This window comes from Aythya ferina (assembly GCF_964211825.1).
Source record: "Aythya ferina genome assembly, chromosome: 4".
Taxonomy (NCBI): Eukaryota; Metazoa; Chordata; class Aves; order Anseriformes; family Anatidae; genus Aythya; species Aythya ferina.
Window position 1 is genome coordinate 41,220,781 of NC_140300.1, and position 24,559 is coordinate 41,245,339.

Consider the following 24,559-nt stretch of genomic DNA (forward strand, 5'->3'; position numbering starts at 1 on the left):
GGTTAAGAGACAAAACATAACAGAAAGTGACAGGAAGCACAGCCTGTCACAAATGACATAAAGCTAGCTCTAAAGGTGAACAAAAATTATATAAGAATCAAATCTCATCCTCTGCAGCTGCCACCTGAACAAAACACATTCAATAAAAACCATGCCAGAAATTCTCTTCTGTTCAAGGTAACGTGCCTCATGCTTTAAAAATAGGCCTAACAAGGTAGGGCCATGCAACTGAGGCTGTCACAAACTATCAAGCCACTTGAAGGTGAGAAGAAATTGTTATTTTTAAAGCACTTTTCAGAAATCTAGACGTTTGCCAGCAGACCAGACAAAGCTGACTAAGCCCTGGAGGCAAAGCTTCTCTGTCCAAGCCCATAGAGATGCTGCTGCTGCACCTCCAGCTCCTGGCTTACTGCTGATCAGGCGAGGACCTTTCACCACCCATGGGTGCTGGAGAGGCTGTGGAAAATCAGGTTTGATTCCCTCCCGCACTGACTCTGTGAAGTCTCCAGAACTCATAGGTAGGAACTTCAACAATAAATGTGATTGTATCAGAAGTTCATAGGGAATTAACTATTTCCATGAAGATCAGTGAGGCATTCATCCTTCCTTTCTCCTCCCTGCTTTTTTCCCAGACTCCCTTTCAGTCCCAAATACGGGCAGATAACTGATTAAGCATTTCTTAAAATACTGGATTTGAATATTATTTTTGGAAATCGTTAGCTAAATTTCCATATACGTTTACAGTACAGAAAATTTTCATGACAAAGCAATTTTCTGACTCAAATTACATCCAGAATTCAATTCAAACCTTATAAAATACTAACAGCTCTGGGGAGAAAATATGCCTCGTACTACTGTCCAGCAACATCATTTTTGATTGTAAGCACTGCTGCAATTCACACTGTCTGTATTGAAGATTGCCAACAGAATTCAGTTAGACAGAACGTCACTACTCATCCTGGATGTGCTTGACTTTGTACATTCTCACTCATCACGAGGTCTTACTCCCAAAGCAGAAGTCCAGCAGGCTGTGTCACAGCTAGGTTCTTGATGTGACTAGCTACACCTGCCTCTAAAGCTTTCCAGTACCTTCAACAAGGTATTTCTTCAGCTCTTATCTTCAAGTAGCATTTAGTGTTGCTGTATCTCAGTCAAACAGCTGTTAACTCCACAGATGAGTACATTTAACTTCATCTTAAGCATCTCTCTCTTTTCCATATAAAAGCTACATCCAGAGAAGACTTGAGGATCCACATTCCCACTGCAATACTGCAGTGCACATGCACTTTCTGCTGGAGGACTGACAGTGTACCGAAGGCACTAATTCAGTTTTTGAACTACTCCTCTGAGTTTTCTGAAAAATAACTAGCACTGCACTAGTCAAATTCACTGATATATGTGCAGATGTGGTTAGGTCTCTCCAACAGAAATTCTTCCACTGGCTTTCCTAGCACCAGCACACTACCACGTCCTGCTGACAGACCTGCCCGAGCTCCAAAGCTGCTCCAACAGCTCAAGCAGAGGTGAAGGGAGAAGCACTACAGCCTTTTCACCGGATAGCCCTCTTGCTGAACAACTGTGCCACGTGGCAGCTTTGAAGCTGAGCTACAGCTTGATTGTTAAAAGCATAATGGGCGAGAGCTGTGCAGATCACTGGTTGAGCACCCTCCAGCTTAGTCCAAGGACCTCTCGTTCTCTTCCAGCCTACAATTTACATGTATATACATGGGTTTATGCAAAAGTGAGGGCAGGCAGCTTACCATCAGGAAGCATGCACAGAGACTGTGGACTTGACAAAACTTTACAAGGATGCCACCATTACAGAATGTAACAAGGAAGAACAACCAGTCACAAATAACTAACACATGGTTAAATTTTTTTTCCAACATAAAAATAATTATTTGCTGACACCAGGCTTTTATTTTAAAAACAACAGGATATGGATGTGGAATTCTTCAGACTAACAGGACAGTCACTCTGCTTGACTGTTTTTGAGGACTTCTCTCTGTTTTTGAAGACTTCTTCTTTTGAAGACTTGCCTGCTTCTTCTGTTTTTGAAGAAAAACCTCACACAACTACATACACCTTTCAGAATTTCAGCCTTCTCTCTTGCAAACACTATTACTGTTCAGAAACTAACCTCTATTCCAGGCTGCAAGCAGCACCTTGCCATCAGATTCCCTGACAGCCTGATCTCCAGAAATTATGCTACACAGAAATTCTGACTCTCCCAGTCAGCTACGAATGGTAAGCTCAAAGAATAATCAGGCCAAGGATTCTACCAGATTGAAGTACAGAAAAACAGGAAAGTTCCCTTTCCTCCTCTCCCTAAAGGACCCCAAAATGACAAAACCCTAAAACCACACCAAGAGAAGACCAACACACAGGTGAACATGCCTGGGGCACGTTTACCAAACACTTGCAGGCTGCTTTGTCTCACATCACCTTCTGAAAGAGGATACATGTCATGGAAGAAAATAGGTGAACTACAACAAAATATCCTCTAAAATACAAATATATTACGGGAGGGGGAAACAAACCAAAACCAAGACCACCAATAGCTTGCTTAATAGACTGAGTAATTTCCCTTCACTTCTTGTTCCTTTCTAACTGATTCAATAGACAGCTCATGTTTTTTGGGGGACTAACATAGCAGTTAGGAGAGATGCTAAAACGCTGTTTTCCTTTTCCTGGGGAGCTTTAACGCTGCTGGAGCAAACAGGCTTTTTGTCATGTTCATACTGACTGCACTACTGATTACGGTGGTTTGGGTGTCTGAAAACAGAAGAAAACACCAGGCTCTCTGGTCCCTCCCACAGGAGGCTGCTCCTGGGTCCTACCTTAAGACCACTCCAAGAAAGGAGCAGGGGAAAAGAATGCACCACTGCACTGTGACAAAATACTCCGTGCTGTGGCCACCCCTAAATCAACACAAATTTATCCACCAGGAGAGGAATGCTAACTGACAAGGCCAAGGTTGTTTTAATGGATAGCGAGACTCTGGACAGAAGACTTGCACAACGTTGCACATATACAGAAAAAGTCTTTTAAGATGCTTCTCAGTGGAAAGGGATGTACATACCTATGCTTTAATTTATACTGCAAGAACAGCCTTTCTTCCGTCACACCCAAGCCTGAAAGCCATTTGGGCGCAGTTAATTATTCAGAAACCTCCCTGTCACAGGGGTGATGTTATTTCAGAACAGGGTAGCAATAATTGGGCAGTAACTGTCCACAGCTTCCACATTCAAAGATAATTTCTTGAGTGAGAGCTTTGCAATTACTTCTTTTTGTAAAGCTGCCAAGTTATTCCCCAGGAACAGAGGCAGTGAGAATCTATAGCTATAACAAATCAAGGACCTCCATGCTCGATTTCACTAAGGCTGCTGTGTGTCAAAATCCAAGCCTTCCAAGCATCTCAAAGACACAGTGACTGCTGCCTTCTACAGGAAATAAATCACATTTGTCCCACATGGCAGTTTTTCCATAAGGAAGCAGACAACCCTCTCTGAAGTCATCTCAGAAATAGTTTTCTCGCATTCCCAAACTTACAAATCTGCATTTTAAGACAAAATGATCCATACAAATGCTCATGGTGCAGATGCTGTTGCAATCAAATGACTTAGCTTTTATCTCTTCTTGTATATATGGGGATAAAAAGTGCTACTGACTGCCTCTGACACTCCCAGTCAAGTGTCTGAAGAGCAGCAGGGAACATAAAGCTGAGATGCAGTGATACCTCTGGGTCCTGCCCACAGATTTTGGTGAAACAGGTACAGGCAGAAATCTGCAGAATGCATTTGTTCAAATAGATCCACAAAAGATACTGTGCTACACTCTGCCTTACTTCTGCTCTACAAAAATAACACTTTTTCTTTGCGTTGCCTAAAAACAATTTAATAATAGATGCCTGTATTGCTGTTACACAAACAAATCCAAAGCAATGCAGACAAACAGGTGAGATGCACAAAGACTTCAGTTTCCACCTGAAATTCCTGTGCATATCAAACTAGCTCAATGTCATACACACATCCTTAACAAACCACCTTTCTGCACAGCAATATATACACAATTGGTGCAAATGTACAGCTCTTTGGTGTGTATGACAGAATGCCTGCTCCTCTGCTTTTAGACAAAACACATTCCTCTAATTTCTCCCCAGAGAAAGACCTCTGAATTGCACATGGAGATGGCTCAGGTATTAAAACTTTACTGTCAAAACTGACAGGACAGTCTTTGCTAATTGGTGTGTTTGGGTTTGCTCTATACTAGGATCCTGTGATAGCTCTAAGAGCCACCAGACCAGTCATGTTTAAAATGCTGTGCCTTACTGTAACATGCTCAAATCTGCAGGAAAAGCTGGCAAAGAAAAACTTCAGGGGGAACAAACTACATTCACATATCCTTTAAAATTCAAATAAAATAGAAAGCCATAGTGTGCCCTACTCTGAATTAGAAAAAAAATCTTAAAGTACTTTGGATAATCATGACTTGCAGATTTTCATTTCACATTAGTGAGAACGCATACATGACAAAGAATTTAAGGATAATAATATTGCCAGAATAAACATCAACAGCTGCACAATACTATAAAAATCTTCAGCTACGCTTGCTTTAGAAATATTATGACTGTGATGACAAGAACTCCAAAAGAAGGGAAAAAAAAAAACCTTCAAACTCTCAACATCCCAATATACAGGGTGGGGAGAGAACAAGGGGCACTCACCAAAAAGACTGAATATAGTTGCAGATTGCAATGCATCAGCTATCCTTTCTATCTGGAAAAACAAAGTGTTTTGGACTCATCGAGACCAACTACTGGGTCCCCAAAAGACCACCCAAAAATCAGACCCTGTGTCTGAGAGCATTTTCCAAACACTTCTTGAACTCTGGCAGCCTTGGTGCCATGACCACTGTGCTGGGGAGCCTGCTCTACTACCTGACCACCCTCTCAGTGAAAACTCCAAAGGTGAGAAATTGATTTATTTATTGCTTCTCATCCATGCAAACAGAATAAGATATGACTGTTTACTTACATGTGTGCTGGTTCTTTTTTGTTTGTTTGTTTTTCTTACTTTCTGTTCTATATGCCCTGGAAGACTTCCAAAAGAAATTCTTCCTTAGTCATTTGATTTTGATGCAGAGCATACACTCACCATGACTCCTGCATGTCAGAAATCTGGGGCCACCTGCTCTCCTTGAATTTGACCCAAGCATTGCATCATATTGATGGGCCTAACAGAGCGCTCCAGCAGAAGAGCTGCACCACCACGTAACAACGGGCTTCCATAACACCGGAGTCTGTGCCTCACAGTACACTTATCTGCCTTTTTTTCACTCTAAGGTACAAAATCAATACAACTGCATATTAAGAGGAAGGCAGAAGGACTGGAGAACAGGTTACTGCTGCCATCACAGCATGCTGTAATTGCTTTAAAGCAATATCATAAGACATAAGCCTTTCGGCTCTGAAGCCTGGCTACAGGGAAAAGCAGACTCGTTTCAGAGATACCAACACAAAAACGCATAGGAGGGCCACATAAACCATCAGCTTCTGAAAGACTATGCCCATTCCCTGCTGTAGTGCCCTAGGCTACAACAGCACTCCACATACTTCGTCAGGGCTCAAATACCTTCACCTCTTCAGTAAGCACAGTGCCCATGATTTTACACCACGTCAGTTTACTCCTCAGTGAAAGGAAACCTCTCTCAAAGTCCCACAACCCTATAAAGCAGCTGATGCTTGGTTCAATGTAACTGCTTTGTACACTGAAACCTAAGCTCAACTGCTGAAGTCCAATCAGATTTATACTGTTAGGATTTTTAGTCAAACACCCACCCCCACGAATTTGGGTCAGCCAGACACTAGGAGAGAACTGAACACACTGAGCTTTGACCATGCTGTGGACCAAATTTCTCCTTCCTTCTCCTGCCTCTCTAGCCATCACTACACAAACAGTGCAGTTTCTTAAAACACAACCGAACACATTCAAAAGGGAGAGGCTTTTTTCCTCCCTTTGTGATCACACAGTCCCAGTTGAACAGGACAACACAAAGAGGAGATGAGCCGAATTCTCAGTTCTGGCATGAAGAAAACCAAGCATGGAGAATTCCAGCCATGTGGGAATTTGTTTCTGTAATATCATAGAATCACAGAACATTTTGGGTTGGATGGGACCTTAAAGCCCAGCCAGTTCCAACCCCCTGCCATGGGCAGGGACACCTCCCACCAGACCAGGTTTCCCAGGGCCCCATCCAGCCTGGCCTCCAGCACACCTCCAGGGATCCACAGCTTCTCTGGGCAGCCTGGTCCACTGCCAAGTAATACACTGTCTAATAATTATGTAAAGAGGCTTTGATTACAATAAAATTCAATGATACACGCATTTCTAAAGGCACTGGAATTCCTAAATGATTCCTAAATGATTACACAAGCCTTTCATATATAAAAAGCATATATAAAAGCAGAATATAAAATACAGCAGAATACAAAACATTTAGCTAGTTTACTGGGAGCAATCTACTAAGTTCTTCTAACAAAACTGCTCAAGAGAAGTCTCAAATTATGTCCAGAACCTATGATTCTTTCTTAATTTGAAATGGAGTTATTTGCGCCGCTTTACTTTATAAGTACAAAGTTTCAAATGCAAACATTCACTGTTTCTACCATATCCATGACAGTAAAGAACACTTTGGTTAGACACATGGTGGAGGGAAAAAATCTGTGCTAATAGATTGAATTTGTTCTGTTTTCTATTTCCAAGAGTACTCACAACAAAACTTTAATAGGAAAGAATTTTTTCCATTTTCAACTGCCTACATTCATAACACAAAAATGCAAGCAGACTTAGCACTGTTTCAAATACATTTCTTTTTATTCCATCAATTCTTGTTGTATTTAAAGATACTAAATATCATGCAGAAGTATTTTTGCACTGAAGGATCAGATTTCAAATATACTGTACCTTCTATTTTATCTTAATATTGCTCAGTGCCTTTCTATGAACTGAGATGCCTGAGAATTTGAAACAAATATGATTTTCAAGATGCTAAAAATTCGAGATAAAAACCTACAAACTTGCAGGAACTCTTTTCATTATTTTCGTTAGTCCTAAACCATGTTTTGAGAAAAAAAATGAAGTGTCTTAGTGAAGATTAAGAGGCAAAAGCTACATTATAAACATCTATTTTTCTTTCTTTTTCAACATTTACGAGAAATTCATTTCCACTAATATACAATTTCAACAGCAAGGAAAAAAAGGGCACAAATTTATTTATTTATTTATTTATTACTGTGGTATAAAAACTATTACATGTAACAAAGTACTCTAAAGCCTTATTTGGAGGAAAAATGCTGCAAATAAAAAACATGAAAAATGAAACACTAGGAGCTCACAGTTGATTTTTCAAGGAGTTCAACACACCCACTCAAAGTTATAAGTGCTTCTATATCAACAAGAGAGGCATGTATTTGAGAGATTATTTTCCAGGTAGATTAACTACCAAAAATGAATCGAGCAGGCAAAACGGAGCCTTCCATACTGGAAAAAAAAAAAATCTTAAGTCATTCACTGCTTATTTTTTCACCTGCAGGGAGTGCCTCTCATTTATAAGTACCGAGCAGCTATAGATGAATATGGCAACTGTTGCATCTATAATTATTATAATTAGGTACAGATAAAGGCAAACATATGAGCTGTTTTCTCGAATGTCTGTTTGCCTTTTATGCATTTTCGAGTTTGTGCTGGTGTGATGGGATTAACTGATCATTCAGTTAAACAACAGGTAAGTCCACAACCCGAACAGCCAACGCTTACCCTTTGAGTCATTCAAACTTGCCTGTGTTGCCACGTTTAGTAGAAGAAAATCCTACATGCTTGCAAAGTCTGGATGGCCCAGGAACCTGCTGCCTGCCCCTAGGGCTGCGTATCCAACCTGACGACATTACTAGCCACCTCTCCTTGGGATGCAGGAAACACCTGGGCCCAAGGCTCTAGCAGAGGAAACAGACCAACCTTTTGCAGGGACAGAAGCCCGTTCCTCAATCCGAGCTGATGTTTCCATAGCCAGATTGCTTCCATACTGACTAAAGAAACACCTTGCCTCCTCTACCCAGCCTTCTATGCTAGGTCCCCCTAGGTCATTAGAAATAAGACAGTCTGACAACCACCTTGGAAGTTGGACTATTCTGATGTCTTCTGTGCTAGATTAGCAAGGGAGGGAGTTATCTATGGATATGCATATACAGAGTACATGTAGAGGAGTGACACACTTGGAAGTGTTTTGGACAGCGCTAACAGATTAGAACAATTGTGCCTATGTTACCAAAATCCATACCTAGTTAAAATGAGTTATACCGAAAAAGATTAGTTTGTTTTCCTACATTTAAAATGAGCAATTTCCAAGGCATTCTTCATATTCTTAGGGAACAATTGGTCTCATCACTCACAGTTTCACAACAGTTTACCAGAGTCAGCTTTTAGCATCAACCTTTGCCTGATGTGAGACAACAGCAGCATTTGATTGACATAGCAGGTAAAAAACAAAGAGGAAAATTACCAAACAGTAGATCTCAACTTTCCCTGAAGACACAGCAATAAGGAAGAATTTGCCTCAATTGGAAAAAAAATATAAAAGAGTACGGAAAAAAAGTAGGAAGACAAATGGGATGTTTTGGAAGAGATGGATTTTGCAAAACCAAGTCCCTCCCCACTGAATTTTCAAGGTCTAGGCACAAACAGCAGTTAAAGCTACAAATGGACTAAGTTCAACGCACCTGTAGTTGTTCTGGTCTTGACATTTATCCCCAGTTCTCTTACAGATTCACTAAAGTGTAAGAAACCTTTTTTCCTTACACCTCAGCCACTTCAAAGAAGTATTTTGTTTCAATCTCAAACCAAATGAAAGTCAGTAGCTTGAATTTCCCTTTATGTTTCCAGACTTTTAAGAAATACCAAGAAAGACAGACAACAATGCTTAGGTGCATTCCACCTGCACACAACCAGAAGAACAGAAACAAATTTCCTCCCCCTATATTGCCATTACTGGCATTTGGTGACAGTACAGAATTTTAAACAAAAGGAAAACTGAATCTATCAAGTACATATTCATGAAGAAAGTCACAAGATTCTTAAAAGAAGCTTGAATAAAGGATTATTACAAGTATTTCTGTGGGTAGGACAGTGGTACAGTGCAATATTGCTCTATTAAAAATAAAGAAATAAGTTTCTAATTTAAGGCAATATTTCTCCACAAATCCTGCAGACATGACAGCGAACAGAGCTGAGAAAAGGAAGAATGTGAAGTGCTTTTTCTTTAAACAAAGAGCAGCACTTTCAACGCTACTTTGAGTTTTAAAGAAAAAAGAAGCCTTGCTTCAGAAGTTTTAGCGTTCACAAGAGTGAGGCACTAAGAGCACTCCGGTGCAGGCAGAGTGCAGGGAGATGATGTGCAAGCTTCCACATTTATCTCTGCTAATGCATTTCACATACCGCTCCGCAGCGCTACTAATATTCAAGCCGTGAGCCTCTTCAGCAGAAATGGCAAGTCACACCAAGCTGCGTGGTGGGTCTGTCATATAGATCGATGCCCACGAGGGAACATGGAAGACTGTCACTTCAGATCTGGCTTCAAATCCAACTTAAAATGCCTTTTTCATGACAGACAGTCTTCATTTCCGACTCAACCCAGTGTGATTCAATTTTAACAGGGATACTTGCAGTACCAAGAAACACACGAAGAAAAAGCGTTTGTGAATTTTCATTCACTGTCAGCAAGTTTAGCGGAAGATTTAAAACTGAACAGTCAAAGACAAGTAATTTGAAGCCTAAATAAACTAGAACTTGTCACTTCATAATGCTTGTTCCCACATACAAATTTGCACTCCTATCTCTATTACTCTTTAAATAATAAAATTATAATTTATGTAATTAAGTAAAAAATGCAAGACCAGACTACGTAATGCGTAATCTTTCAATTGCCTTTTATGTAACAAGTTTCTCCTTGCTCTCAGTAGGCAGTATTAGAGTGGTTATTCATACTCGGAACATCACGTGTGATTTCCAGTAGTTACATACATCCAAAGAAGATTGTCTTTACCTGCTGATATTTAAGATTAAAAAAAAAAAAAAAAAAAAGAAAAAGAAATCAACTAAGTCTCTAAATCTAACTGTACAGAAATTCTCTGCTTTTGAAGCAGATTCTCAAGCTTCTCAATTTGTTTCTTTCTGGAAGGGAAATCTGCAAAGGAGAGCTGCAAAGACCAGATACAGAAAGCAGTCACTGAGACTTCTGCCCCTTGTTTCCAGCACTTTTCCACATGTGCATCAAGAAGTGGCAGCACAACTCATTGCGTGCCATGCCAGAACATGATAACAGCATTTACCTGAATATCTCACTGCATTTAAATGAACACAATTCTAGATTGTGTTAATATAATACAAGACAAGAATGTTTTCACGCCCACTTTACAGATAGAAAAGTCTGTGTAGGAAGAATTTAAGCTGGGTCTCTACCTGCATCAAATCAACACAAATCAGATGCAGAAACAGAAGAACCAACTGCAAAAAACAAGCAAACAAAAACCTCACTATCACTCAATGCTCCAGCACTTGCCTAAAAATAGTCACACTGTTCCATACAATGAAGTTCAGAGCGCTTGCTGCAGGACACAAATGTATGTATTTTAAATACAGAAAGACTGCTGCCTCCCAAACCAGTCACTTAGCACTCCCTCCCTTAACGTAACATGAATTCATCTATTTCACATCTTCTGCAGATCTGTCATGCAGCAGTGTTACCCGACTTGCACTACACATTATTTTCAAAGAGAATTAATCCTGCTTCAGCATTAGAAGTTGCTAGACCAAACTGAGCAATCCTGCATGTTTATCAAAAAGCTAAGAATAGCGTGCCTGTGCAAAAGCCATACAGTGGTGATATTTCAACAACGTTCAAGCCTCTAATCCAAATTTCCTTGGACAATGATTTAAAGAACAGGTGCAGCCCAAGCATTTAGACAAAACCCTACCATCAAAAAATCTCAAAGGCAGTGCAACTCAAGCCAGTGAAACCAACTTGCTTATGGCAACATGGGAAGAAAATCTTTCTGATGTTGAAACAGATGTCACTGTACATTTTTCAGAACATGGCATTATCCACTGCTTTGTATGCATGGCCTCGCTGGATTTACATTACGTTTCGTGAACACTCTATTAGCTTCTTTATTCCAGCTATATCCAAGTTAAGTAGGAATAGCATCGTCTTTATTAGAAGCTTCTATTTACATGAAAATTTACAGTAACCAATTCCCCTCATGTTCTGTTTTCTCCATAACAAAAGTTGTCTCATTTTATTAAGAAGTCTCAATTACAGACAACCTGATACAGCCAAGATATAATTATGATCAACATCAAACAGACATGCAAAGAAAGGGAAAAGTGCAGCTAGGACATCCAGCGTGTAAAGCACAGTGAATGTGATACCAGTTGCACAGTACTTAAATATAGTTAAGCTGCTCTTCTGTTATAAATGCAAGTTAAATGACAGACAAGACTGAAGCCAACTACCTGTTTTCTCATATAAGCATTGCAAGGTTATTTATTTATTTATTTATTTAGAGCAGCATAAACAGCGTATCAGCAATGCAAAAAAAAAAAATCTGGTTGTCTGTCACTAGGGAGCATACCCTTACACTTTATGTCACGACCTGTGTGTACAAGCTGACAAGTATCTAAATATTTCTGCATTACAGCAAAAATCCAATTGGATTGAAAACAAGGCCTAATCTTTTTCTGTACAGACAAAACTAGGCTTAGGCAAAACACAAGAAATCGTTTTGTCCTGTGAGATACATACTGCCCTTTCCCTACTTTCTCTACAGTCCTCTATTTGTGACAGTAACATCCTGCTCAAAGTTTGACTAACACACAGAATTTATTTCCTTTAACTTCATTTAAAATTACTAGAGAAATGAGAAATAAGAAATGAATAAGCATATTGCTGAACTGCAGTGTGGTGAGTGATATCAGCTACTTTGAAATGGCTAACTTAAGTACTAGGAGTAGAATAACTCTGATATTGTGGGATTTTTTTTTTACTGTGGCTTTTTGTCCAATTTCTGCAAAACATTCAGCAGTCAAATCCTAGGTTTTTTCTGCCATAAACAATCACTTTCATGAGCTGGAGACAAATATGACCAGCCTTGAAGCACAGCTGAGCATAGCACAGAACACCCAGCAACCTTGGATTTTCTTCACCCCATGGGGATTGCCTGTGTTGGAGTTTGCAGGGATGGCAAGGCTATGTGTTGTGGTCACAAGCTGTGGCAGCAGTTTGTGTGGACCAAAGGAGCCAACTTCACTGTAGCCTGGATAACTGTAACTGTAAAGCCACAACACTTGGTACAAGCTCTCTGCAAAAGGGATGCATCCCACTTCTTGAATCATAAAACAAGCACTGAGCTCTGTAGCACTGCTGCCAAGCCAGTGGTAATATCAAGCTAGCTCACTTTAAGCTGACTTTTATGAATGTAGATACATCTCCAAGACTCAAAACAAGACAAACAAAACCACCTGAACTAACAGGAAAGTGTGACAGCTTCCAGTTATAGGAAAGAAAGTCAAGCCATTAGTTTTTTCCTTGCTCATATTCCAGGAAATAAGCCAAAGTCCAAATATTGCCACAAATCAAGTCTCAACCTGGGTGGCCCAGGGTCATTCACACATGCTGCAATATACCCTGATTTTGATCTCACAGCTGATTTAATCTTTTCTTACCTATAAACAGCTTTAAGAAAGCTGACTATTAAAAAAGGCTAAATGCACGTAAAACAGATGGCATTAACATTTTCCAATTTCCAAAGGAAAATATTACGTCTCCAGAGTCTTACGAGCTATATTAATTTGATTCTCTGGGACAGACTCCAGTTCTGTACTCAATTATAAGGAACAGTTGCAAAAGTTTCTTTAAAGTTCTTAAAAGCTATCAAATTATATTCATGCTCTAGACTAGATCTTTCATATGTAGTTTGTCCTGTAGAATAGGCAGTATACGTCTAGAAGGAAAGTACAGGGATAGGTCTACAAATCAAGTCCATTTTTGCCCTTACAGATGCAATATTATTATCCATCATGCTGTCAGTCACAATAGCTTAAGAACTGGAAGGGATGGGACAAAGTCAAACCCCTTTCCCATAATTCCTGTATCTGTTCATAGGTGACAATTCTATTGAAGAAACAGCAGATACCATTTGTAGCCCATAAATCTAAACCACAATCAAGAATTAAATCACTCTCATTCTGAGAAGTGTACACTCCCCTGCCCAGTTAATTCTAAACAGAAAAAAATACCTTAGTCTATAAATTGAAAGAAATCCACATTCTACAGGTAAAATACTCCACCGACTCCCATTAAAGAGAAGAGCAAGGAGAAAGAACTAACCTGTTTGCTCGCGAATCTAAAATTTAAACAAACGTATCAACTATTTTCTATCTTCAAAAAATATAGAGGTCCTCTGAACATAACTTCACTCACGTAAGCAGTTCAAAGACAGTCAGAAGTTAAGCTATGCCTTTAATTTCCTTCTTATGGGTAATGACTGCATATACAGGCATGACATGAGCTCATATAGTCTTTAATCAAATTGGGGGCCAATTACAGACACATAAAGAGCAATTCAGCTAATTAAATACAGGTTTCAAGGGCTGCTTTCAACGCCTATCAGCTGGAGTCCAGCTGTCAGACAAAAAACACAATTCTCTCATAGGTCCTATCATATCTTCAAGTGCTGTAAGTCTGTCCTAGATCACCTGGAGCACACAAAATGGCACAAGGTCTATGTCTGACACTTAAACCACTCAAATAGTCTCACTGACCTCCACATATCATCTGAAATAACTGTTTCTGAACATAAGAAGCTGACATAGTAACCAAAAATGTATTACGTTGGAATCCAAATGGTTCACCCTTGGTAGCGGACACAATTTTGGACCCTTAAGAATCAGTAATAGCAGGAGTCATAGTAGAGTTGCAGGTATCACCTCCCAAGAGGTTAAAATTCAAAACGACCATCCCCCTCAAACATCACATTACAGGTTCTATTATTAACCTGGTTTTGTCATAAAAGTAAAATATGATCAGAAACATATTTCTGAAAATTTGATGTTATCTCGATCTATTCCATATGTTCTCTGCCATCAAAAAGCACACAGGAGCAATCTTTTATTTCCCAGAAATGTGTTCTGATTGATGTAACCAATTAAACAATAGCAAAGAGTCTGTTTAAAGCTAATGGTTCTTTCTCTATTCTTTAACATGGTAACAAAAAGTACATTTTAGATACAACAGAAAAGCAAAACCAATTCTACGTATCCTCATTTCTTTAGTATGTAAACCTGCTAAAGAGGGCCAATGAACACCGCAGTGACAAACTTAAATACTCAATAAGATTTTGCAAGCAATGAAGCAAAACACTCACCGTGTCTTGAGATTTATCTTTGACATCGTAGACCGTTAGTTTTATTTTCGTCTCCTCATAGATGGGGTACTCCGGTGGGAATGTCACACCAGTCAAAAACAGTGGATCTCTTGTTCCCTGCGTAACACAAGTAAATATTCAGTAAGGTAACAGCTGTGCAATATGTAGCATGCCATTAGGGATGCACGTACAGAAACAGTGAGCTCCTTAAAAGTAGTTAGTTGTTCATCTCTCTCTGCTGTAGAAATCCCAGTGTTACACAAAATTAATAACAAACTGGACAACTTCACGATTTTTTCACAGTGGAAAAGAATTTAAGTGCTTCTGAAACAGAGTTCAGCTGCATGCCATCAAACAGTTCAGTCTGCAGGCATCAATATGTGAAATAATGATCTGTAATAAGCAGTGTCCTGTGGTACTTTCAGGAAGTATTTCAAAATATACCTTAATTTAAACCCATAAATAACATTTCTTAGTTGTTGTGTAAATGAAGTCATAATAAAATGTCTATAGAAATGCTACAGAAACCACGTATTACATTAAGGATACTGATTTTTTGGAGGGGCTACATTTCCTTTCTTTGGATAGTAATAGACTAAGACAACATTCCTATGTTTTGTTACATTAGGATCACATCTGAAGGCTGTACAAAGAAGTTACTGTATCATAATTTCAAATATATAAACAATTAAATTGATCATGTAAAATCTTTGCCTGTAACTCCTTAATGTTCAATTATAACCAAAAAAGCCCTCCCAAAGGTTACGAGACTAGTATCCTTAAATTCTCTATTAAGTGAAATAAAGTTTCTAGCATGATGAACATAACTTCACTTGCCAAAATAGCTTTCCTGCCTCCTCCTCCCCCAAAGCCTGACTGTGAAAGAAGCTAAGAGCCTTGACAGAAATTGATGTGTTTACTCATGCCCTCAAACATATCCTGTATCAGGAGATTGTGTTAGGAAATGCATGCACTTCTATTAAAAAAAAAAAAAAAAAAAAAAAAAAAAAAACACACAACACTATTCTATCTTCCACACGACATCATTCCAGACAGTCTGCAATGAAACATCCTGAGCAGATACAAGGTATTTGAATTAAGCAGTTTCAGGACGGTAGGTGGCTGCAACTATAACCATTTAATTAGTAGTTAGGTGGTATGAAGATCACAAAGAGCTCATGAAATATTCTCACTGTGTTTAAGTTAAAACAAGCCTTCGGTAAAGTAAGTTCAGGTGTGTATTTACAATAAGACTTCGCTGTTCTTAATGAATCTCTACAGCAAATCAAACAAGTTACACCTACATTGTCTGCTCAGACTTAAATAATTTTCCATGTAAACAGTTTTTGCTGTTTGTGACACTAATGCTTACAGGGAAAATGAAAACTAGCAAAACAGCCTGAGACAACTTGTGCTGTATTATGCAATTCAAGTTACTAATTATTTTATATGAATTCAGACATAACATACACACTTCTCCTAATAGTAGGCTAATATTTTTCAAGTTGCAAAAATGTCAACTTTCCAAAAGAGAAAAAATAAACCGAAGTATAAATCTACTTAACGTGCCTGCATTCTTCTGTAATTTCAAAATACTTTCCATACACTTCACATTTAGCTTTATTTTGCATAGTCTTGCTCTTTCAAGAGCAACTACTCCCTGTTCAGTCTAGACCAGTGTGTGAAGAAGCGGAGTATTTTCTATGTCTCTGCTTGGAAAAACAGAGCTTTCATGAAAAGGCAAGTTCATTTCTAACTGTTTGTCCTGGTCAAATGCCAAGAACTACAGAACACTCCTAGGTATGCCCTGTTAACAGCTAGAGCGTGCTTGCCTTACTTAAGACTATGCACTAACTTGCTTTATTTCTCATTCACTTTCTCAAGAAAAAAATGAGCAATTCATTAATCAACATGTTAATTGAATAAGAAAGACTCTCACCTCCACGATTTCAGTGCTTGAATACCTCGTCAAAATGTGCTCTGCTGGATGTACCACTGAGACTTGTATAAATGTATTCAGCTTCCGATCACGGGTAGCAGCCACTAGACCCTTGCATGCTGGAGACAGTACAAAAGAAAAATAAAATACTCAAATGAAAACTCTGGGAAAACTCTGCCACAAGCACAGGACAAAGCAGACCACGCTAGCTCCAGATCAAATCTCCAGAGACAAGCCGATTTAACAGAGGAAGTACCTTGGAAGTAACTTACAGAAATAGGAAGTCACATGCTGCAGAACTGAACGGAGATTTCGTTTCCACTAAAAATACTCACAGCTTCTGCAAAGCTCCCTGCCAGAGGCTCATCAGCTCCGGTATATGAATGCGCGCGCACATACCCACACACGCACACGTTGGGATAGTGGGTAATTTTACATAAGCATTCATTTAATTTGCCTCAAAATCTTCGCAGCCTGAAATGATCATCTTTTTTCTGTCAATTCTCACAGTATATGACCACTTGAAAGACATTCTAAACCAGTTCAATGCTATCAGTCATTAGACTGGTTTACATAGCCTGACACCACATCACCAACTTTTCACTAGAACTAACGGAGAAAAAAAATCTACATACCCAAAAGCAGACAGCAAAATAACCAATTCTTGTTAGTGACTGGCATATACATGAAAAGTGTAATTGTATTCTGGCTATATGACATCATCATTAAAACTCATTTTACTTGGTAAATATGGAGCAATCCCATTCTTGTTTAATAATTCATTCTTAACCTAGACTTATAGTCATGCAGATGGTCAAGTTCACTCAGACTAAAATACCTCAAAGCCTTCTGGAAGAAAACTGGGGGGGGTGGGGGGGGACAGGGAGGGAGGAGGGTAAAAGCACCAAAGAAAAAAAAAGGAGGGGGAAGAAACAAAAGCACAATTAATTGCTTTGCATACAGGACATGTACTAACAGGGCACTGGCTCAAAAACAAAACCCATGCACCTTATATTCCGTAATGAACACACAACAGTGAGTACTGCAATAAGATTTATCCAGCATTTTCTGTATTGCATAGAACTACTCTGGGATCCTAGAATCCTGGGGGAAGAAAAGAAAAGCCTATGGTTTCAGAGAGGCTAATTGTCAAGAAAGAGCTAGGGACATTTTCTAACAGTCACTGCCAACCAGGGGCTTCCTCAAGTGCAGCTGACCTTTAACTTTCTAAAGGTGAGGCAGATTATCCTCACAGTAAGCAAACCTGGTCTGATGAGAAGGCAAGGAAAGCTCTGATGCACACAAAAGGCCAACTCAGCTTGGTTTATATTTTTTCCCCCTTTGGGTTTGCACCTGCTGATTGAGTATTACATAAAAAAAACCTGCCCAAAGGTATTGTGTTTTTTTCCCCTACTCTTCCATAATGGTTTAAAAGAAAACAAGAAAACAGTTAAATCCAACTTTCATGGAATATCTTTAAGTTTCTGCTTTAGCACAAATTTCCAATGATACCTGTCAAGTCTCAAGCTGACCTTATCATCATTTGGTGGTAAAAAAAAAAAAATAGGGTAACAATAAAGGTTTGTGCACGATGGAGTCTTCATGAAGTAGCACCAGACTTGAATAGCAAGTTGCCAGCGATTCTTTATCTCTAAGGCTCACCATACTATTGAAATCACTCTAAATATCAGTAACATCTGACAGACCCAGCAGAATTATTTCAGTATATTTACTAAAAAGCACTTACAGCACAAAAGGTCGGGCAGACACCTGCCACTTTGAGCTACAGCCTTTCTAAAGCTCATCACAAGACCCTGAAGTAACAGTCTGCCAGCAACCACACCTGGCATAATGAATTGGTACGAAATCATCAGAACTTCAACTTCCACTGACAGCCACTGACACCCCAAATCCTTACACCGCCATCCAACCCTTAAATGGCTGGTCCACTCTGTATTCCTGCTTTCAGAAGGCAGCACTTTAGGACGTGCTGTTTCAAAGGAACAACAAGAAAGCTGATGTTCCCTACCAGAACCTGGAACACTAACAGACATTGTCAAATTTTTCACAGCCATTACAAAGGAAGGCTTGCAAGCTCACATTTCAGTGGACCTCCAAAGATGACAGGAATATATAAGAAGGTAAACACAAAAAAAGACGAACTTTGTGGGGAAAAAAAATAAAATACAGAGGCTGTAGCAAGAACCCTACAGCTGAAGTTTTATAAGAAGTACTAGTGCACGGTGAACAAAGGTAAATCCCTCAATAAATGGAAGCTTGATTTACCCATGGAATATCTCAAAAACATGAACCAAATAGGACTAAGTTTTCTATCAGCCTATTCATACAGGCTTTTATGCAATTGAAAAAACTTTAAAAGATAGGAAGAAGACTGTACCAAGTGGTCACCATCTTGATGGTATCTGAGCACAGGAGACCATTCATTTCTATGACTGTAAGGAAACCAGTCAGTAAATCATTTCCTCGTAAACAGGCAGCCTAGCAACATGATCTGGAATTTTACTGGATAGAGTTGATGTGAAAATAATTCATCTGCATACCTCCAGTTGGGAGGATCAGCACAAAGTACCACAAGTCTCTGGGCAGAAAGATAGATGAAATAAAATGAAACACTCATCTACTGTGCTGACAGTTATTTGTGCCTACTATGACATGGGGCTACTGCTGCTCACAGCCACCCTTCAGTCAGAGAAGACACTCAATAAGGTTGTCACTGGCAGAGAATAGAAGATTTGGAGTGACACAGAATGTGTCAGTTTGGGCACTCCAGCACATCACTTCCCTTAAAAATGCCCTGAATGACATGTTTAACAAAACGTAAGGGCTTCTTTTTAGCTGATAGGAGAAGTTTGTTTTATCTTACTCACATCCTGTCCAGTTCCACAGCCCCACTTGGAATTATTGCCCCTTGAACTATTTTACAGGCAGCACCTCTGACAATCTGAAGTCTTCCCAAAGAAACAGGCAACACTCTTTGGACAGGTTTAACATTACATGGCTGTGCAAGATAACACAAACTGGACGCTCTGAATTTAAATAGATCTGTTGAACATGACCAACAAGTTATTCAAAAGAAACTGATGAAAATACAAACACAAAATGCAGAGCAGGGCTGTTTTCTTAACACAGTGAAAGCAGGTAACCTAATGTTAATATACTTCACACCATAACCTACATTCACGCTGACCATACTTCGGTCACACTACTTCTCAATACCTCACTATGCTTGAATTAATTCTGGAAAAACTCATCAACAAAACTCAGGGAACTGAAGTGACAGCTTGTACTTACATGCCAAAGTTATATGAATCTACTCATTGTGACTGTTGACTCAGTGTGCAAAAGCCTGAGTCATCCATTCCCCTGGTGATCCCATCTCGGCTGAGCCTACCAGCATACAATGAATGTTTAAGGAAGAACTGCATTAGGAATAATTTATGTTTTCGTATCAACAAAGCACAAGTTAAGATAGCAAGAAGAAACCATTCCTCTGTGTAACAAACAAGGAAAAAGAAGGAAAAACACAGCAAGGGAATCACTACGTGTGGAACAAGATGACAGGCTGAATGGAAACAGCATTCTGGAATATGTTTTCAAATATATGTTTATGTATTGTCCAAAATGTTATGGTCTATGTATAAAACTGTCTTACCATTTGAAACACCTTAAATCATAAAATATTTAAACACTGGTATCATTCAGCACTTATTTCTAAAGAATAAAAGCAAAGTGAATATTAATTAGTTTCATTTTCATTGCTGTAGCTGTTCTATGATTAAGGCTATGAAATTATTCACAAATACCAGTAAACAAGTGCTCCTTTGCTACCAGTCATGCCTATACATTGTCACGCACGCTCTGCTACCACGCATACAAGCTGTGTGTGCAGTAAACACAAGCTGGGTAAGAAGATGTTTGCTTTCTGAGTTCTGCCCCATGCAGTATTTCCCTGATATCCATCCCTCACACACTGCATGCTGCTGGCTGCGTTCTTCATCTTCTCCACCTGGGTGCACAATGCATGCAAAGACAACACAAGGCAATGACTGGTTACTGCTTAGCCAGAACCAAGCCATGCTGCAAGCAGCAGAACCTAGCTTAATGTTTTCAGTAACAGAGACATGGTAGAGGGGGAATTTTCTGAAAACATTAGTGGTATAGAACAGAGAACAGGGAGAAAGTCTAAAAAATATACACTAAAGGAGAACGGGGGCACTAAAGGAGAAGCAGTGTGGAAATTCTTCAGCTACCTTCCCTGAAACTACAATGATTCTGACCAGGTGTTCAACATGGCTCCAAGCAGCAAGTCCACTGCAGCCAGAAGAAATGAATCTGGCAGAGACATGTGCAGATGCAGCTTCTCCCAGAATTGAAAAAGCTCCAGCAGCTGGAACAAGCTACGTGGGCAGAGAGAAAGACAGACATCCTCTGCTCAGAGTTGTTTGGGAGAGAAGCCAAGGACTAGACTAAAACTTTGCAATGTTTGTACATGTTGGACAGTAGGGGAAATAACAACACATTGGTGAATGTCTTAACAATCTAGGGATTCACAGGGTCCGTGTGTTAGCCAACATTGTAATTAGTGAGGTAGCTTTTTCTCTAACCAGTGGCAGAAACAACCCCATTTCCAATGACTTCATTCCTTCCCATTTTCCAAACCCAGACACATGCCAAGGGAGAGGAATTAACCACTATCCCTGCTTTCTCCACAGCACGCTATTTTGCACGCACTTGGAACAGAAGATCAGCAGGATCTGAAGATAAGTGGCATGGGAGAAGCCTGTGTCTCACACAGACATATATATGTGAATATCATGTTCAATTTTTTTTTTTCCATTTCATTGGCATTATAGCCTCATTACTATCCCAAAGCAACTTAGTTTATAAATAGTAATGTACAGTCTGTCTTTATAGACAAATTAACTGAGGTGTAGCAATTCCTTAGTGGGCAAAAGGACACATTAACTAAGAGCACTGCACAATCAGACTTGTGCAACGTGTAACTCTGAAGTGCACATTTTATTTTCCTCCACCCCAGGGGTGGTATAAGAGGAGAATGTGTGCAAAGCCACTGCTCCTGCCTCCACTGAACACACACTGCTAACCAAGCTTGCTGAGAAGATACCTCCAGCCAGGCACACAAAGGCTTCAGAATAATCCCAGAATAATCCAATTTCTGAATCTACAGGGGAAAAAATGGCCATATTTGATTTAGGATTGTAAAGATAACTGCAAGAGGGAAAAGAACAGGAGAGAAATGTGTCATCTGTACCTCAAAACATGCCAGAAAGCGACTGAGGCAGTGTTTGAGGACTGCTAGTAACTCAGGATGGTGTTAATGGCCACCAGCTAGTGTCCCACAATTAGTTTCTGTTTTTAAATCACGAATACTACTAACTGGATATCCCATTTATGTGTCAGCAACAATGCTTCAGTTTACTGGTGGGTAAGAACACCTCTGCCTAGGAAGTAGAAAGGACAGATGCCCACACTACAAAGAGGTCAATCCCACAGCAATTTGCCATGTGGACTCCCAGTGAAATTCACAGCATAACCCTGAGTATTAAGAAAGGACATCCAAGTAAAGCTCCATTGATTTTTAATTAAAAAAGCTTTAAGATCACATTTCCTGTCTCTGGGAATGAGAGCCTTGTATGAAAACAGAACACCTATCTGTTCTCTGCAATGTACAGCTGGTTCCTGAAGTAACCTAGCTGCATCACAAGGAAATGCACATACATAATACAGTTAAGTATCCTTCAGGGATGCTTGTAATTAACAGTGGGAAGAAAATTTCTACCAACAGTCCAAGGAAAAAAGATGATGAGAAAGTTGTATTAGACGAAACAAAGATACCTATGGAATTTCTACAAATACAGGTTTAAAAAAAAATCAAAACAATATTAGCAATACTGACTGTAAGTAATATTTCGCTATGCTATGTAGAAAAACATCAATCATTTCCCACCTTATTTGCAGCTTATTGAATACAACTATTCAGGAATCATTGAAATAAGATAGAAACAAGGGCTGCTGGGAGAAAGCACTGTATGCTGATGGGAGATGTGATCATGCCCAGCAGTCAAGATGCAAGCTGTACTCAAACCATTTGCATAGGAAATGATGAGACTGGTTGGAATTATCACTGAATATCTCAAGTGTTGAATTTCAGGACAAGTTCTGCCCACTCTGGGTTTTGCAGTACTAGAGAAATGTCAGTTTGTATTTTGTGTTTTACTCTAAGTTTCACGGTAGAATAGAGCATCAAGTATGGAACTTATAAACTGTATCCTACTTTCTCCAAAAAGCTAAAATAAATGCCAAGGCTTAGACCATAACTTCGCATGGATGATACCAGCAGCAATAATAGTCATTTCCTGAGCGTGGGTTTCAATTCTTATGACGTGTTAGAGCAGGCCTTTTTCATACTGCTTCCTTACCATTCAGCCTAGACAACTCCAGTTATTTATAGAGCATAATTATGATAGATGCAAGAAACTCAGGAAACTGGCTGACTGGATCAACGTACAGCTCACAGGCGTTGTATTGTCACTGAAGAAGGGAGTGCGTGACTACTTGAGTTAACCACCCATTCTGTGCGACTTACGTTTAGGTCGTGCAGTTAATCCGTTACTAACTTGTTAGATGATCTGCTCCAACACATTCATTGCTAGCAATCACACACCTCCACACTTTAGCTACCTTTGTGTTCTAGACTCATCTACACACTGGCAAGGTCACGGAAGTCATTTTCTAGCTTTGCTCAGACCAGCTGGTTTCTTAAGTCATGAAGCAGAGAACAAACTGCTCTGGATTTGTATTTTTTTTAATCACCTTTACCTTTGGAAACTCTAGAGTACCTTTTTTATACAGTGCCATATTCAGTTATAAAAGCATAATTGTTTCAAAAAATATTACATTTCCTTATTAAGCACACTGTGCATATAACAGTACAGTTCTCAAATGCTGTAGTAGTCTACAGCCAGCAAAGCAGAGCTTTTGCTCATATTTTAGGCTTTTAGTTACCATCTATACCTTCTGTCCAAAGCTATTCTGACTGTGGCACTGCCTGTTAACAGTGTTTTTGCTCTGCCCTGAAGGGGACTTCAGTTCTCTGGTGATAGTAATGAGGAAAGTGAAAAAAAAATGCTTCAAGACAAAAAAATTGTTATGCATAACTACATTCCAAAGTATATTTCATATCAGAATCTGTTTTGATAAGAATACGCTGCTATTCTAAGGCTGAAATTTATTTTGGCATTGTTGGCATTTTAGAATGCCACAGAAATGTTTAAATGTCTGGGAAACAGAGTTAAATACCACTTCCCCTTTCACCTTTTCCCAATATTGTCATATCAAGTATCTAATTAAGTTTTTAAAAAAATAAACTTGCTGTAATTCCAGATTTCCCACAATCCTAAAAATAATGATTACAAGTTTAAGCACCAGCTGAAGCATTAGGAGAACAGCAAATAATAGACTTCCTTTTTTCTTTTAACTATGAATTTCTTTATACTGTAAGCTCACAGCAAGTGTCTGTAACCTGCAACAACTTCTCCCAGATTTTATAAATAAAATAGATTCTGCTCATTCTTAACTTTCTCCATCTTTGCAGAAATTTATAAATTCACAAAAATATATCAGCAACATTACCAGAATACGAAAGAAACAAATAGCCAAATCTCCTTCACGGGAAGTTTTCAGTCAGCCCCATCTCTTTTTATTACAGCAGCATACATGGCTTACTTTAACATAAACATTAATACAGTGCTATACCAGTTGTCAAATGAAACTTGTGGTTTTGATCCTCAGTGCATGGTATTACTATACAATGCTGTAGACAGAATCTTTTCCCCTGTTATGTAAATAGAATGCAGCTGTTCTTTATCCTTACTCTAAATCCATGTCTTCACGTGCATCCTTACGATGCATGTTCAAGGCTTGGTAAATAAAGAAGCTTCCCTTCCAAAATAAAGCACTGCAATCAAGCAACACAGAGTCCAGCAACTATGGCAGACAACAAGCTTCAGAAAGTACTTGGAACATAACATGAAGTCTTTTAGTGAGCTTCTTCACTACAGTACAGCACACAACCGCTCAAAGGAGCTTTAATTAAATGAGAC

The 24,559-nt window shown here is 39.2% G+C and overlaps 1 protein-coding gene across 13 annotated transcripts in view; it reads right to left on the minus strand.

Moving 5' to 3' along the window:
* Positions 1-24,559, minus strand: part of INPP4B (inositol polyphosphate-4-phosphatase type II B) — a 303,375-nt gene that overhangs the window by 146,952 nt on the left and 131,864 nt on the right. For all 13 annotated transcript variants that reach the window (XM_084516577.1, XM_084516572.1, XM_084516571.1 and 10 more), the window contains 2 exons: positions 16,416-16,534; positions 14,477-14,593 (listed from right to left, as the gene is read on the minus strand). In XM_084516577.1, coding sequence (XP_084372703.1) covers positions 14,477-14,593; positions 16,416-16,534 — 236 coding nt within the window. The remainder of the gene's footprint in view (positions 1-14,476; positions 14,594-16,415; positions 16,535-24,559) is intronic.